The 16,374-nt window shown below is 45.0% G+C and overlaps 1 protein-coding gene across 35 annotated transcripts in view; it reads right to left on the reverse strand.

The window, feature by feature from the left end:
• SCRIB (scribble planar cell polarity protein) overlaps window positions 1-16,374 on the reverse strand; it is a 114,540-nt gene that overhangs the window by 69,476 nt on the left and 28,690 nt on the right. For 33 of the 35 annotated variants that reach the window (XM_068668159.1, XM_068668154.1, XM_068668155.1 and 30 more), the window contains exons 6-16: window positions 15,682-15,745; window positions 14,329-14,403; window positions 14,096-14,240; window positions 13,625-13,743; window positions 12,821-13,020; window positions 11,578-11,744; window positions 10,857-10,981; window positions 9,509-9,634; window positions 8,738-8,971; window positions 7,943-8,260; window positions 5,696-5,758 (exon numbers count right to left, since the gene is read on the reverse strand). In XM_068668159.1, coding sequence (XP_068524260.1) covers window positions 5,696-5,758; window positions 7,943-8,260; window positions 8,738-8,971; window positions 9,509-9,634; window positions 10,857-10,981; window positions 11,578-11,744; window positions 12,821-13,020; window positions 13,625-13,743; window positions 14,096-14,240; window positions 14,329-14,403; window positions 15,682-15,745 — 1,636 coding nt within the window. The remainder of the gene's footprint in view (window positions 1-5,695; window positions 5,759-7,942; window positions 8,261-8,737; window positions 8,972-9,508; window positions 9,635-10,856; window positions 10,982-11,577; window positions 11,745-12,820; window positions 13,021-13,624; window positions 13,744-14,095; window positions 14,241-14,328; window positions 14,404-15,681; window positions 15,746-16,374) is intronic. The other 2 variants (XM_068668151.1, XM_068668156.1) reach the window with 2 other exon arrangements.

Here is a 16,374-nt window from a genome sequence, read left to right on the forward strand (position 1 = left end):
CTTAAAGAATCTTTTTTTAATCAGCAAAATGAAGGCTCGAAGGAGTTGTGACTGACACTCATAAAAATGCACAAAGGACAAAGGGTCAGACAGCAGAAAAGATTTTTCAGGGAAAAAAAATATAATGAAAACAATGAATAAACAAATGCAAGTTTAGTTCGCAATCAAGTTTTCCAGTCATTCAAGTAGAAATCTGGAACAGCCTCCCAGCAGAAGAAACCTGACCATGCATGCATACATTGGAAAAGTAGAAAACACAATCTATATTAAATAAAACGTTTGCCTGAGTTGTGAAACACGGTACAAACTCAGTGATCTAAATGATGTGGCACAGTATACCCTCAGCAAGTTTGCAGACACCACTAAGCTGGGAGGAGTGGTGGACACAGCAGCGGGTCCTGCTGCTGTCCCGACCTCGACAGGCTGAAGAAAGGGGCTGATAGGAACCTCATGGAGTTGAGCAAAAAGTGCAAACTCAGCACTTGGGGAGGAAGAGCCCCGAGCACAGGGCATGTTGGGGGCCACCCGCCTGGAAAGCAGCTTGGCAGAAAAGACCCTGGAGCCAGCAGCGTGCCCTTGTCACTAAGAGGCTGAGGGTATCCTTGGCTGCATTACGCAAAGCATTGCCAGCAGGTCAAGGAAGGTGATCCTGCCCCTCTGCAAAGCACTGCTGAGGTCACTTCTGGAGGGCTGGCTCCAGTTCGGGGCTTCCCAGTACAAGAGAGAAATGGGCATACCGGACAGAGTCCAGCAAAGGCCTACAAACGTGAGGAAGCAGCACCTCTCCTGTGAGGAGAGCCTGAGAGAGCTGAGACTGCTGAGCCTGGAGAAGACGAGGCTCAGAGGAATCTTACCAATGTCTACAAACACCTGAAGGGACGGTGCAGAGGATGGAGCCATGCTCTTGTCAGCTGTGCCTGGTGGCCTGCACAAGAGACAATGGGCACAAACTGGACCACAAGACATTCCCCCTGATTGTCAAGGAACATTTTGTTGTGCGGGTCACAGAGCACTGGCACAGGCTGCCCAGACAGGCTCACCCCATGGAGATCTTCAAAACCCACCTGGACATGGTCCTGGGCAACCTGCTCTAGGTGGCCCTGATTAATTGGGGAATGGACCAGATGACCTCCAGAGGTCCCTTCCAACCTCAAGCATTGTGATTCTGCTGCTAGGGAGTGATGGTAGGAGACTTCACTTCAGGATTTCTTCCTAATCTATGTCAGCCTTAAATTCAGCTAATTGATTCTGGATTGAATATAGGTTGTTTTTGGTTAAAGTGTAACTTCCAGAAATACCAACCTAGCATCATTTTTTTCTCATTTCAGTTCCTGGATCTAAGCTGGAGATTACATTCTTCATTTCAAGGTCTCAAAACTATTCAACAAGTTCTCTTTTCTGCTATTGACAGAGTCAGAAAATGCAATTCATTTTTCCAGTAGGGAACAACTTTTAAAGGCTTGCAAATGTCCCATTTATTTCTAGAGGCATTTTTGAAATTCCTAGTTTTTTTTTTTTTTTTTAATGTAATGCTGGTCCTAAGCAACATGACCTGTATCTGTTGTATACATCCTATTTTTTTGTTTCAAAAGGGAGGATCAGATTTGCAGTGTAGTCACAGAATCACAGAATTTCTAGGTTGGAAGAGACCTCAAGATCATCGAGTCCAACCTCTGACCTAACACTAACAGTCCCCACTAAACCATATCCCTAAGCTCTACATCTAAACGTCTTTTAAAGACTTCCAGGGATGGTGACTCCACCACTTCCCTGGGCAGCCTGTTCCAATGTCTAACAACCCTTTTGGTAAAGAAGTTCTTGTGTCTTTTCTCTCTCTGTTAAAACCCACTTTTCTATTGCTTTTTTTTTTTTTTTTTTTGACAAAGGAACTAAATGAGTGGAAAGGAAATTGCAGGTAGCTCTTCATATGAGCGAGAAATCATTCTACAGTTTACTACTCAGTCCTCAAGAATCTCCATAGGAAATAAGATTTGCACTTGACAGTGATATATTATGATGAATGAACTGCAGTCAGACAAGTAAGCTCTCATTTTGTAGGTGAATCATATTCAAACTGACTTAATAGACCTGAATGAAAAATAGTACATCTAGGAAGGGAAGATTACAGTCTCTACATCCAAACTGTTACAGGGCGATAGCATAAGAAAGAATACTGAGGGACCTTTCATCTCACTAGGAAAAGGTTAAAAAAAATGTATTGCAAGAAATCAAAAGCCAAAAAAAATTTGAACAGAGATTACATCACATTTTCCTTGCTCAGTGGGATGATAAAACATTTTAAAAAACAAGTACAGAAAGTAGTGTTGTGTCTTTTCGTAACTTTGAGGGGACTCTGCTCCCTCAAAGTATGTCCTACTCAAATTAGATGAGCAAATTACATATTTTTCTTGCATTATACAAAAGAGGTTTCTTAATCTTTTCAGGGTTTAAAATACATAGATCACACTGTGGGAAAATCAGATTTGCTACATAAGAATTCAAAGCGTGACAATATCCTGATAAGTACTGTAGTTTCACCAAGTCAACAATAAAACACCAAGGTGCAGGGATCCAAGACATCAATACAGTGCTGCAGCAGCATCAGGGCATCCCAATGCTATAAACTAAGTGGGCTGACCTTTTTGAAGTTAAACCCCACTTAACACTGGATGCTTGAGGACCACGCTGTGTTGTCACAGTCTGCCTCTGGCAAACAACAATTGTTGTGCCAAGCATGAAGGCTGCATTCAAACACAAATGGTAACATTTCTGAGCAATTTCCACAGGATAAGACTGCTTTAACAAGAAGACGTGACTTGCTTCTGACTCCAGAGCGACAAGACCTGGCAGAGGAAGCTGACAGGATCTTTTCCACCGTCCAGCAAGGAACTCAAGAACCTTCAACCTCTACCATCAGCCTAGCTTTTTCATAGGGATGGAAATTACCAAAATATCCTCTCTACAATCTTGTACAGCTGTGAGAATGTCATGTCAGAAGAAGCAAGAATGTATAAAGCTCTTCAATCAGCACAAGCAGGGCACTTCATGACTCATATTTTCGGGTGCTCTGTAAAGGACAAGTTAACACTGGGCAAACACAGGATGACACCAGCCATTACTGCAGACAAAGCAGCATTGCTCACTTAAGCAGAACTTGGGACCTCCTTTGCATTGTTCTCATCTTCAATTTGCACAGCAGTTCTTTCTGGACTATTTCTTCGAAAATTCTCTGAAACTAAGCAGATTTAAAGTGCAAACTCATGCCTTCAAATAGGAGCATGATATACTATTTTTCTCTTCCAGAAGCCTCCTTTACAACCCAGATACAGCCGTTTTCTATAGTACAGATGGAGGCTATGACAAAACATTGGGAACTAGAATCTAGATATCAATAAGTCCAATGCTTTTACGAAGTTATTTCTTCCCCTGCAGTAGAGTACCACTTACCCTAACAGGCAAAGGAACTCTGGAAGTACCAGCTGCATGCACAGCGCTAGGCTCCCTACTGCATTACAGTGCTGACTGAAGTCATGCAAATGTCTCCAGCTCTACTCTGGGGAGGCCAGTCTTTGTGTTCATTAAGTCTTAACCATAATCCTGAGACAACATCACTAGTTTCATCTCTCTAAGAGCTGCATAAAATTATACATGGAATGTGACAGCAACATTATGAACTTATTCTGTGCTGAACAAGAGACATGAGGGATTCCACTCTGCAATGGCCTTGCTCAGGGAAACAGCCCATTGGTTTAGCTATAACAGATTCTTCTCAAGTATATGAATTCATCCCTGGAAACAGCAGGTAGATTGTATTTCTGGTATCAGTCACCTCCCAAGCTGATTCTCTACTCAGACATTATGTAGTCTTTCAGGCCCTAAATATTTCTCCTGTTGCCCTACTCATTGAGAGGTACATGCTTCTCACAGTCGATGTTCTAGGAAAAGATGGCAAGGGGAACCCCTCTGAGCATGATGGAGGTGTCCCACCAGGACAGTGCACAAATCCAGCTCTCACAGAACTGTCAGCTTGAGTCCCATAGTTTGCTTTCACTGATGCTTTTGGAGACTAACTCTTCCATACCGGCTGCTGTCCTGATTTGTGCTCAGCGTGACCCCTCTAAAATGACAGATTATCGCTGAATGGAGAGGTCAGCAACTATCCACTGAGCTGACTGCTCCCCATGAGCTCTAGGACAATCAACTGCTTCCCAAAGCTGTTCTGCTCTGGGGTGACTTTGCCATCACCTCCACCCATCTTGTGGATCTCCAGAATGTTTGTCCTTGGGAGCTGCAATACCATCTCACATCCTACATGGCACTACCACACTGGTCTTTTACAGTGAGGCAACAGATCTGTGTAAAGAAGGAAACGATACTACAGGGACATCAGAGCAACCTGGGGCATCTAACCAGCTGCCCTCCCCAGCTGACTCAAAGTTGTTCTAGGCACTTTTATCAGATGTAGGTGGAACATGGGCAGGACAAAAGGAGGAGGCAGGCAGACTGTGTCCAACACAAGGCTGAAGCTTCTTGGGCTACTGCGCCTTGAGGAGCAAGAAGATTCGGCATATGCAATTTGAGGTCTAGCAGCTAGAAAGGAGGACCAAGAGCAGTGTGTTGCTAACCGAGGGACCAGGAAGCACTTGTAGTGAGTTTTTTGTCTCTTTACTGATGACAGAAGAGTTATACAAAAAGAAATGCAAGAAGCGTGAATGTATTTTTAAAAGATCTACAGATAAGGAGATTGAAAGACCTTCAGGGCACACCAACACACGATGTATAAGCCAGATCACATTTCGATGGAAGTATGTGCCAGCTCCTTCCCAGAAAGTCTTACTCCAAAACCAAGAAAGAAAAGCGTCCATTTCACCCCTGAGGAAGGAGCACAGACACAAGTTCACAGAGACAAATAGGCCAGCACTCACAAGTAACACATGGGTACTAACGTACTGTTCCAAGGAAAGTATCTTTCATGCTAACAGTTAGTACTGACAACAGTTTCTGCCTCTTACCATGGGCAGTAGCACTCTGCCTCTGAGAGTTCTCTGGAAACACTACCTGCAGAAAGCCCACTAACACAAAGGATAAGGCAAGCCTACTGAAAACTTAAGCTTTGGTGCAGAACACCATACATATGACTGGGACCTTACAGCCCCCCTAGCGCCACCTGCTCCTTTCTGATATCCCAAAGTGCTGCATGTGAAGACTGCATGAGGGGCTGCATGAGATGCAAGAATCATTAGCTCCAGTTCACCTTTCTCATGCATTTGCAGTGTCCTGAGGTTGATTATCCTCCCTACCCCAAAGAGCCATACACAGCATTCAGCAGATTCTTGAGGCTTCTACTCCTGAGTTACCACCACTCCTGAATGTATGTATTTATTTTCTTCCACCTTCTTTTTCCTCAGTGCACAGCAAATAGGAACTTTCCACCTGTGCCCCCTTTGGTTTTTCACATTTCTTCCATCTCATTCCTGATCTGCAGCAGCCATTCTCACCTCAGGTATGGAAAGTAGGGAAAGGAGGTGAAAGCAGGGGAGGAAACAATCATTGTGTTTTTACAATCAGTCAGGTCCAGAAGCCACTTGACCCAGATAGATCAGAGTTTCCCCTACAACAATGGGTGAGCCTGGGAAGCAAATCAAGCAGATTGAATGATTTTTGGCAGAGAGAGAACAGTAGGAGTGGTACAGACCTCTTCCTCCTCAATGCGAGCAGGTTCAATCAGCAGATTATTGGCTTGATCAAACGACACCCCCTGTTAGGACAGGAACCAGCAAAGAGGCATGCGGATTAGTGGAGCATAAACCAAACCCACCACCACTACCACCACCACCCAACACACAAACGCACACCACTCTGATAGGTCTGGCCACACAGCACCAGAGCAGACCCCACTCATACCACTGCTGATTACCACCTACCAGCAAGTACCTGCGACAGGGCTGCGACCATGGCTCACAACATGCAGAGTGTCAGCATTCTTTGGCCTAGCTAACTGGAAACCGCATCTTAAAGGCCATATTTTGTCCGTGTTGACACACTGAGGCTGTGACCATCAAGCTCACAAGCTAAACACCATTAGCTGGTTTTACCCACTCTGTACCGAGTCTTTCAGGGAAGGAGGAAGGATTAATAACACAAAGAGAACTGCAAAGGGCCCTCTGGTGCCACCCAGCTGCCGCACAGGAATGAAGCTATCCCAAATCAAACTTCACTGCTCCCTCCTGTGAAGGGAAATGCGTCCGGTGGAAGTGTCAGATGCTCAGTCATCCTGCTCCCAAATACAGGAAATCTTAGAATTTCTATTGAAAACCAAATGTCTTTGGAAGAAAAAAAAAAAAAAAAAAAAAACAAGCAACTCCAATTTAAGGACTTAGCCTCCTGCACACCTTGTCCTACCTTCTTACTTAATGCATGTATACCACATTCCTCACTTGAAACTCTGTGGGGATGTTGTTCCCCACATTCCTACTTCTGGAAGACAGACCAGGAGGCAAGCTAATAAACCTGCCTTCATGGAGCAAGCATTCAACCCAGCCCCAAGAAAAGGAGAATTGTGATTTCCAGGCTGAAGGTTTAGCCTCTAATAAGGACAACTTTAACAGCAATACCAAACCCATGGTCTCAACACCTATGTAGTCTTCATGGGTTTTGCCAATGGGTCAGCATGTCCTTGGCTTTGAGTCCCAGACTAAAATAAATGAGCCTTTTGGGTCAGGGCATTTCACATGTACGGCAGGTCTTAGATACAGGGGACTTAGGAGGGCTTCACACACTCTTACAAGCAGCAGCAACAATGCATTTTCACTCTGAAGAACTTTGCAAATGGTAAGGAAACTGCATGTCTTATCCCTAGGGATCAACTATCAGCTCAGATACATCAAGGCAAGCATCCACTGAAGGAAAGGCTCCAAAGGAAACTTGAGTGCAAGAACTCTCCCTGTGCAATCTGAACTCCAGCATGGGGTTGAAAAGATCCCAGTAGTCTGGAGCGTGTGCAGTAACAGCAAGAATAGGTTTTACTCCAGCATATTACACCAGTTCAGAGACCTACATCTCTCCCATAAGATTTGCTGGTGTCATACTCTATATAATGTAGATTCAGCTGCATCCTAATCCCTGCCTGGTAAGTACACCTCACAAAACCATCAATTTCATCACCAATTTTAGTAAGAACTGGTCTGACATCAGGCAATGTCCCTCATACGTATATTCCTATTCTATTGTGATATTGTGAGCATCTTCCTCAAGCAAGAATCTGGATGTCCCTGATGAAACATGGTGATTCACCTAACTCATCAGCCCCAACCATGACCAGAAAGGCTCGTTGTGGCCCCATGGCAATGGCAGAACTCCATAGCACAGGCTCCCTCAAGTCCCTGTACACACTTCATCAGACTGCACCTGTGCTGGGGCAGGCACTGGGTAGAACCAATGAGAATGGCATGCTCCTAGATGCTCTCACTACCACTCCTCTTCAGGACCTGAACTGCGGCAGAAAAGCAACTATAAGCAGTCTGAACATAGCCTGAGATTAGATCCATCCAGGGACACGGCTCATCCTGTAGCAAACAAGGTGCAACAACCAGCAAGCAAGAAGGTCATTTTTTGACAGGAATGAAAAAATTCATCAGTGATGGGACAGAAGAACTGTTCTTGTAGCACAGATCACAACATCGCACATAAGGGGAGCGTGCAAGCATTTGGACATAGCAAGAGAAGTCAGACATAAGCAACATGGCACAGCTTATACGACTGGACAATCGTATAAGCCCCAGAAAGAACTTCAGTTCTCCTGCCCTCAGCATGTTTCTCCTGAAGTGCTGGAGCCTCTTGAGAACATTTTCATTGGTACTGCGTCAACCTGGCTGGTAGTTCAAAGCAGCAGAAGGGTGGTCTGGCACCCCTCTGACCTTTCCCCCTCCCCTCAAGACCTTACCTTCACCGATGGCTGAGCAGATAAAGCTCCATTTTTTCTATCATCCTCATCCCATGCTTCCTCTTGATCCTCAGGCTCTACATTATTATTGCGGCTTCCCAGCTCCTCTTCCTCTTTTGGGACTCCATCACTGTTCAGCCCCTGTAGCAGTGCCACCACTGCCTCTGGCTTGGGCAGCTTAGTTATCTTAAAGTGTTTCTTATAATGGGGTGTGTCCTTGCGGATAAGCCTCTGTTTCTCCACTGGGAATGGTCGTTCTTCGTCTTCATCCTCATCTTCACTCCTTATTAGTGTGTCCTCAGCAAAGTGTACAGTAGGCTGCAATGGCAAAGCCCCAGAAAGGCTGTGAGCCTCAGATAACAGCCATAGCTGCAGGCAGCACATAAATCTGCTGTCCCTCTATTACCAACACAGGCAAAGCCAGCATTTTTGCTTTAATGATAAAGAAGATGCAGGAATACATACTCAAATTTCCCCTTACCTGTTTTCGCCCCCACCCCTGTATCAACTCCTTGACCTATACTCATCTGTCAGCTTCATGGACTGAGGGCACTCAGACCTGCAACCCTGATTTTTGCACAGTCCCTGCCTCCTTCCCATGCTATCTTTCCTAGTCTTTGATGGATCCTGCTCCCTCAGGCTCCCTGAATCTCTACTTACAGTTAGTTTCCAGGGCCTTTACTTGCCTCCAGCAATGCCCAAACCACACTCTGTAAATCCATTTATCATTTTCTCCGAGACTTTCGAATCCTTCCACTTTTTAACATGATCCTGATGCAGTTCCTAGATTCCTACCTCATTGTATTCCACTTCTACATCTTCCTCCTCTTGGACAGCTGCTTCTTTATGCTCCTCTTCAGCTTTTGGCTTTACCACCTTCTCCGGCTCCTGCATCTCAGACAGCTGCCCATTTGGCCAGCTCCTTTGTCCCTCCTCTCCCTGTTCCTCTCCCCTGAAGTCAGCAGAGGCGGTACTGTTAGAAAGGTGGGAGTCCTCACTGCGATTTGATGTGGCACTCAGTCTCTTCTCCTGGGAAGATGATACAATATAAAAATCAAGACGAAAACCAAAGTAGGAAATGGATCAGTATAATCTGATTGGTGCAGGGTGGGGTATGGTCCACTGCCAAAAGAACCAGCTTTTTCAAGTTGCCCATTACCTTCCTAGCTCTGTCCTTGTTTCACCATCTATGTGGGCATTTATTGTCAATATCACACCTGGGCAGCAAGGCAACATCCCCCAGTACTCTATTCCCATCGATGTTTATTCAGTATATCAGAGCCTTCTTTTTCTTTCCCTGTTTTGTGACAGAAGTGGCAGTGAGGCACACAATCCCCGCTATGGCCATTTCTGTATCCTTGCTGCACTTTGTGCTGTCTCAGTGGCCCCAGCAGATACCACAAGGTAGGTTCTAATTCATGAAACGCAGACAATCCATGCTCAGTCCATTCCCACATTTCCCAAAAGTTAAGTTCTTTCTGCCCAGCTTACAAACACTACCTTCCCATTCCCCACATCTGCTACACGTTCTGTATGGTTATCCATTTCTTAGTGAACAGCACTCACTTCTGACTTAGGTGAATTCAGGTCTGTGCCAGGTTTTGCAGCATGTACCTCATTGCGCCGAACTTCAATCACTTTCTTCATAACCTTCAGCTCACTGGGATGAGGGGTTGCTCTGCGCTGTAGACCCTACCAAAGAAAAAGCATGCATGCAGAGCATGAGATTTAACAGTCAGAGGAATATGTGTCACGCCTCAAGATTGAATCAGTTCAAATGACATGTTTGATCAGACCACTAGAGCCCCAGCTGGACACGAACTAAATGTCACAGAATCTGATCTAGACTTCTCTGCTATTACAGCATGCAGCTGGGAAGAGGAGAGAAATGGAAGATGACACTTATCAGATCCATCTCACAGACATTAACCTCCTTTCCATCTGACACAGGGTCTGGAAGAAATTATAAAGCTGGGAAGTTTTTAATCGTGTTTGTCTAGGTAGGTAAATGCCAATCAGTCAACACACAGGTAGATTTTCGTCTTAGTCTGCTTGGTGCTTCTTAGTATGCCTGACAAGCTTGTGTGTCAGCAGAACTCGTGATGCTTAGCTAGGTCCATCCAAGCTAAAATTCAAGAAAAACAGTATCATAAAATTAATAAGAGTGTTAAAGGAAAGAAGAAAAAAATAAAAACACCCAAACCCTAACCAGTAAACCTCCAAACACCAGCAGGATAATTATCTCCATGCTGGAAGGAGAGATACATTGTTTACATTTCATTAGAAGGATTCAGATCTCTAGATAATGCCTCTCCACAAGATAAAAAGGAATAAGTTCAGCAGGAGATTTAAACCAATAGAATACCTGCTGAAAAGTGAAACTTCTATCCTCCCCTTTGCATCTGCAATTAAAGCAAAATGATCTGCTATATTTTTTGAAGCTGCCTGTCTACAATTATAATGTTTAGCTACTGTAGTAGCACTACAGACAACAGCACAGGCTTACCTCTGGCTTCAGGCTAGAAGATTGCCTAGCACAATTCTGGGTGTACAGCTTTTCCCTGAGAAGGGCACCAACTAAAATCCAGTCCTGACGCTGCTGTGACTGCTCAGATCTCTAGACTACCGGATTGATCTGCAGGCAGGTTAGTAGTCATTACTCAGCTCCCATGGGACAGCCACCAAACTGTACGCCTGCATAAATGCTCTCAAGGAAATAAATCTCTTATATACCTTTTTTTCTTTTCAGGACACATAATGCCCTCATTACTGCAAAAATTTAGTACAAACCTACAGCAATACCATAGGAGCTGTGAGATGGGAACACCATAATTGCTCCTTGTCCTACGTAAAAAACTGTGGATTGTGCCCATGCTTCCACAGGAAGATAGCAAGCCACCAGAAAACTCCTTACCCGTCTCTCAGCTCCAGACTCCTCCTCATCATCCACTTTGGGTTCATCCAAAAACTGAATCACACTGACTCTGTTTAAATTGGTGTCTGTCCAGCTCTCATCCACACTGTTCTGCAGAAGATTCTCTGGGAAGAAAAATAACAGACTGGGAGCTACTTTCTGAACATTCAGAGAGGTGGTCTTGGATGAAAGACAGTTCTCAACTCATTAGGGCACTTTTGTCTCATCTGCCCACAGCATCAAGCTGCAGAGGCTTTGAAAACATAGGATCTAGCCTACAGATGTTGTCACCTCTTGTATGTCTCCTACCAGATCCATGGCAGCCTCTACAAAAGGTACTGAAGGTTTCAGCTCTAGCGTATCTTACCCAAGAACTAACAAAAAAAGGTAGGAATAAGGCACAAATCAGAAGTACTAACACAAAAACATCAACATGACAGGAAGCAAACCTTACAGACTACAAACTCCTCAGTCAGTAAATATAAACAGAAGATTTGAAGACTAGGCTGCAGCTTTTTCACCACATGGTAGAGAAGCAATTTGTCAGTTTTAACAATCTGCCTTGGAAATCAACAGCAGTCAGTCAGGAGCTTAGGTGCACTACAGCTACCACAGTAACCAAGAACAGTCCAGCCAAGCAGATAAGGTTCACGTTCGCTTCCCTACATCCCTCTCTGCAGTACACAGTACTGCGGACAGCATTTATAATGTAGTCTCTTACCTAGGCTAGGAGAAGGCTGCTGGGGAAGCAGGTAACAAGTGAGAACTTTTTCTCCTGTCTTTTCATCATCCTCTGTTTGGAATTTCAGCATGGGCTGGGACTGATTTTCTGCCAGCCACAGGGCTTTCAGGTTAAGATTCGTCAAAGCAAACGGCAAGTTTTGTAGTCTGCAAGAGAAAAGAAGAACTGTTGGTGAAACTTATTTAGTAATGAAGGCAATTCCACTCGGCTCCAGACTGCCTCATCTGCATTAGAGAAGGACAGGGTCTAGCCACTATGGGAATCCCTCACTTCTGTACACACAGAAGCAGCTGTCTCAAGCTGCATGCTGCTCTGCCACAGCCAGGGACTGATCTCCACAAACCACAAGGAACCTGAATCAGTTTTTAGCAGGTGACAACTCCTACCATTTCCCATGTAGAAAATGGTGAACTCTGAAGAGGGGGTTGAAAAACAAAAAGATGCCACTTTAATGCATTACTGTACAGATGATGTTCCAAACAGAAGCTCTGGTCAGCTTCCAATGGCTACAAAAATACCAGCCTCAGCTAACAGAACTGCAGCTAAAACCTGCAGAAGCTTTCAGACCAGATCACAAATGTTTGCACACTGCGGTTATTTTTTCCTGTTCGTTTTAAATGGAAGTTTTTGAACTAGTCTACCTGCAGACTATTTTGTAAATAGCAAAGCCCCAAATCACACTTCTACCAGGTGCCATGTCACATGCAGAAATTTCATCTTCCCACAGTCAGAGTATGCAAACACCCATGGAATCACATGCAAATCAGGAAAAAAAAAAAAAAACAAAACAAAACATCTCCATCGCTGCATGAACTGCAGACCTGTAGCAGGCTACAAACAATTGATTGCTGAGTGGTTCAAACCACTGGGAACTGGGAAAAGCATAAGGCTTGGTCACCAATTACCTGAGGATTGATGACATACAACTACAAAATTTGGAAGCATGAATACAGTGGACCAGGGATTTCCCTTGATCTTTGTTTCACACATGGAAAAATGTCCCCATGCATCTGTATCAATTCTACCCTATGCTTTGCAGGCAAAAGGCTTGAGAGACACTGCCTCTTTCCAGAGCTTTAAGCAACCTCTCTAAACTGCTGATCCCATGATCAGCACAGATCCAGAGTCTCCCAAAACACACCATGGCCCAGCCCATAGTGCTTTTTCCAGCAGCCTCCTTAGGAATACACCTACAAGCCTGTTTACCCCTCTTGCTGCTCACCTATTCCCAGCCACATCAAGGACATGAAGCTCGGTGGTGTTGGCAAGCTCTGCTGGCAGGAGGGACAGGCGATTGTCTCGCAAGGACAGCACGTTCAGATTGGCACAGCCTCCGATCTCAGCTGGAAGGGATGTTAGTCGGTTCCGATCCACATTCAGGTTCGTCAGCTTGGTCAGCTTCCCAAGGGACTTTGGTAAGGCCTAGGAAGGACATGATTCAGTAGCTGCTAAAGATAAGACAGCAGAATGGGCATAAAATCCTCTATTGGATGGGAAAAAAAAGAAGCTGCCTTCTGTCCAGAGATGAGATTTCAGTATAGTTTCCACAACCTCAGGATAGGTTTTCCTGCAGGTTCACAGGCTGTTACATGTCAACTATTTATCTCAGCACAGCACACACCACTAGTCAAGATATTTCTCCTGGTCAGCTGTCCATTTCCAATATTGGTGTATTAATAAATTGTGAGCAGTTTGGATAAGGGAGATTTTAAGCTACACTACACCATGGCCCCTTGCCAAGTATAGCTTTTCTTGTAGTCCTTCTCCCATGAGACTGGATGCGTTTCTGCATTGATCCATCCTGGTTATCCTTGAGAATTTTTCTGCGAAAAAAATACCAAGAAAGCAGCTTCCACCAGGGTCTTCAAGGGTCTCTGAGCTAGGTGAACCTCTGCTGCAAAGAAGCTAAGAGGACAGCAGCTGAAACACACTAAAGAACCTGCCTCAGAGGTGAGAAGATAGGATAAGATCCCTGGCATGTAGCTACTGAACAGCACAGGAGAGGATTGACTGCTGGTGTACTTACTGTCAACATGTTCTCTGTCAAGATGAGTTCCGACAGATTTTCACAGTCCCCAATTGACTCTGTCACCTCCGTCAGCCGATTCTGGTCCACCTTGAGGATGGAGAGCTGCTTCAGCTGACCTGGCCAGGGCAACAAGCTAGGTGTGAACTAAGCCACAGAGATAACGATGCTGTCCCATGTTTGCCTGCCTGAAATGCCTCCCATCAGGGATTACCTAACCTAACAATACAGGCACTACCCTTCTTCCCAACCATGCTTGTTCACAGCTTTCATCTATACAGATCAAGAACCTGAACGTGTCCTGTAGAGTTCTGCTCACCAGCATCATCTGCTGCTTCTGCACTCACCTACAGAAACTACGTCCATCAAGCCTTAATACTTCGTTACATACTGTCTTGCCTGAAGCCTCCCCAGAGAAGCACTTCTGGGGCAGTTCAAGTCCTGCTCTGCTCCCCATCACACAGTACTCACCAATCCCATCTGGAATGCATTCCAGCAGGTTCTGTGACAGAAGCAAGTCTGTCAGTGCTACTAGCCCGCTGACCTCATTGGGCAACTGCTCTAGTTTGTTCTCTGACACATCCAGACAGACCAAACGGCGGAGATTACCCAGCTCCTAGGATCAGAAAGGAGACACTGTGGTTCAAGGGAGCAGTACAGGGAGGGAACAAAGCAGTGAAGCAAAGGACTGAACAAGTACTCACTGGAGGCAGGGCTGAGAGTTGGTTCCGGTCTAACCAAAGCTCACGCAAGTTTGGTAGCGCTCCCAGAGTATCTGGCTGTAACAGAGCAGGACAGTAGCAGTGTCAGTCCTTTCCAGGGGAGAAACTGCTCTAGGATATTCCAAATCACACTGAAAGTCCACAAAACTTGATACTGTTACTGCTTTCACACCTCCTAAAACCATTCATCAAACAGTTTATGAAACTAGTGTGTTGGTGTGCCACAACGCTGCCGCAAATGTTTGGAAGTGTCTGGGCTAGCATACTGGCTGCAGAAGCTCCCAACAGAAAACATGGAAGACAACAGCAAGGACTGTCCAGTAGCAAGCAAGACAAGAACCAAACAGGGTTTTGGAAATGCTGGCCCCACAGTAGAAATGTGTCTTTCTCCCCCTCCTCCCAGACATGAGTAAAAGCTTTTGGTTAACACTGGCAATCCCAACATGATATAGCAGCGCTATCAGCAATGGTAGACGTGTTCATAGCATTGCTCCTTTTGTTACCTGTAAACACAACACACACTGATGAGCGTTTGATTTAGGAGTTAAAGCACCATTCAAGTGCAGTTCAAGTGTCAGCCAACTGTTTTCACAAGCAGGCTGCAGCTTTGTGCACAGGAAGCTGCAAAATCTCTTTTGTCTCCCATTTTAGTTGGCTTTCTGCCAAAAAGCATTTCAGAACATTAAGAACAGGATTCAGTAACAGCTTGATCCACAACTGCAAAGTTAAAGAACATCACTGGATTTCCCCCAATGTCAAGATGAGCTGTAATTCAAGATTATGCACTGGCTCTCAGCATGCTTAGGCTTAGAGCCCTCCATGGAGGCACCCCGATCCACAGGGTACACACCATATGCTGGGCTGACATAACTGTCAGGAACAGCATGGAGTGGTCCTGTACTTTCTAGAGGAGAAATTAAATTATGAAGGGAAAGGCAGAAAGTCAGCCCAGCAGAAGTGAAAAACAACAGCTGGTGGCAGTGTAACACAGCAGAGAAAGAAAGTACCAGACAGAGAACCTCATTGGAAAGGAAAGATCCTTAGGCAGCTAGATAGCAACAAAGAACGTCTCAGAGCAAAAGGGCTTGGAAAAAGCAGAGCAAGATGTGTATGAGGATAGTAGAAAGTGAGACAGGGCCAACACACAAAGAAAACATTATACTGGGAACAATGACTAGGCCATCCTGGGCAGATCAGAATCTTCCCAAACAACCCGAGGGTCTATTTCTTTGCATTTCAGACAAAAAAAAAAAAAAAAAAAAACACACTTCCACAAAGGTACAGGTGCTACCCCTACCAACCACCCATATTCCCTCCCCACCATCCCTCACCTACCAGTACTTCCAGGTCATTGCCACCAAGATCCAACTGTTCTAACTTGACAAGGAATGAGAGTGAACTGCAAGATACAGGGAACAGAAAGGGGAAAATAGAAAAAGAGAAAGAAAGAAAAAAAGAAGGAAAGAAAGAAAGGAAGGTTAGCATCAGGGACACACATCTCACAAATAACATAATTTTGACTAATTCCTAAAACTGGTGGGGCAATCCTGCCCCTTTTCACACTCTCTCTGAGCCAAGCAGTTTAGGAGAGCTGGTACCCCTCCCCCGGCCAGACCATGTGCACCAGGGAATTGGGTTCATTAGCACCATCAGTCCCAAAGTGGTCAGTTTCCACTCTGATACCAATTTGGCCTCTCCCCCTCCACTATAAAAAAAAAAATACTCTTTGAGCAAAACCATGATAGATGACAAGCCACACCTTAACGTTGATGCCAATTTTTGTTGCAAGGATGGGAACCTGAGCACAGAGTTACAAATAACAGGAATCAGCAGAGGACAATACATATTTGGGAGGCAAGGGGAGAGTAGCTGCAGGGAGAGGCAGGAATGACAAATTTAAGAGCCCCAATCTCCCCAAATGGGATGGACAAGCTGTTTAAGACAAAAGGAAAGACAACACTGGCATGATGTCTCAGAAAAGGTTAAGGTGTACAGACAAGAAGCTCACTGGGCAAGATACTGCAAGAA

The sequence above is a fragment of the Anas acuta genome (genome assembly GCF_963932015.1).
Source record: "Anas acuta chromosome 2 unlocalized genomic scaffold, bAnaAcu1.1 SUPER_2_unloc_1, whole genome shotgun sequence".
In the NCBI taxonomy this organism is placed as follows: domain Eukaryota; kingdom Metazoa; phylum Chordata; class Aves; order Anseriformes; family Anatidae; genus Anas; species Anas acuta.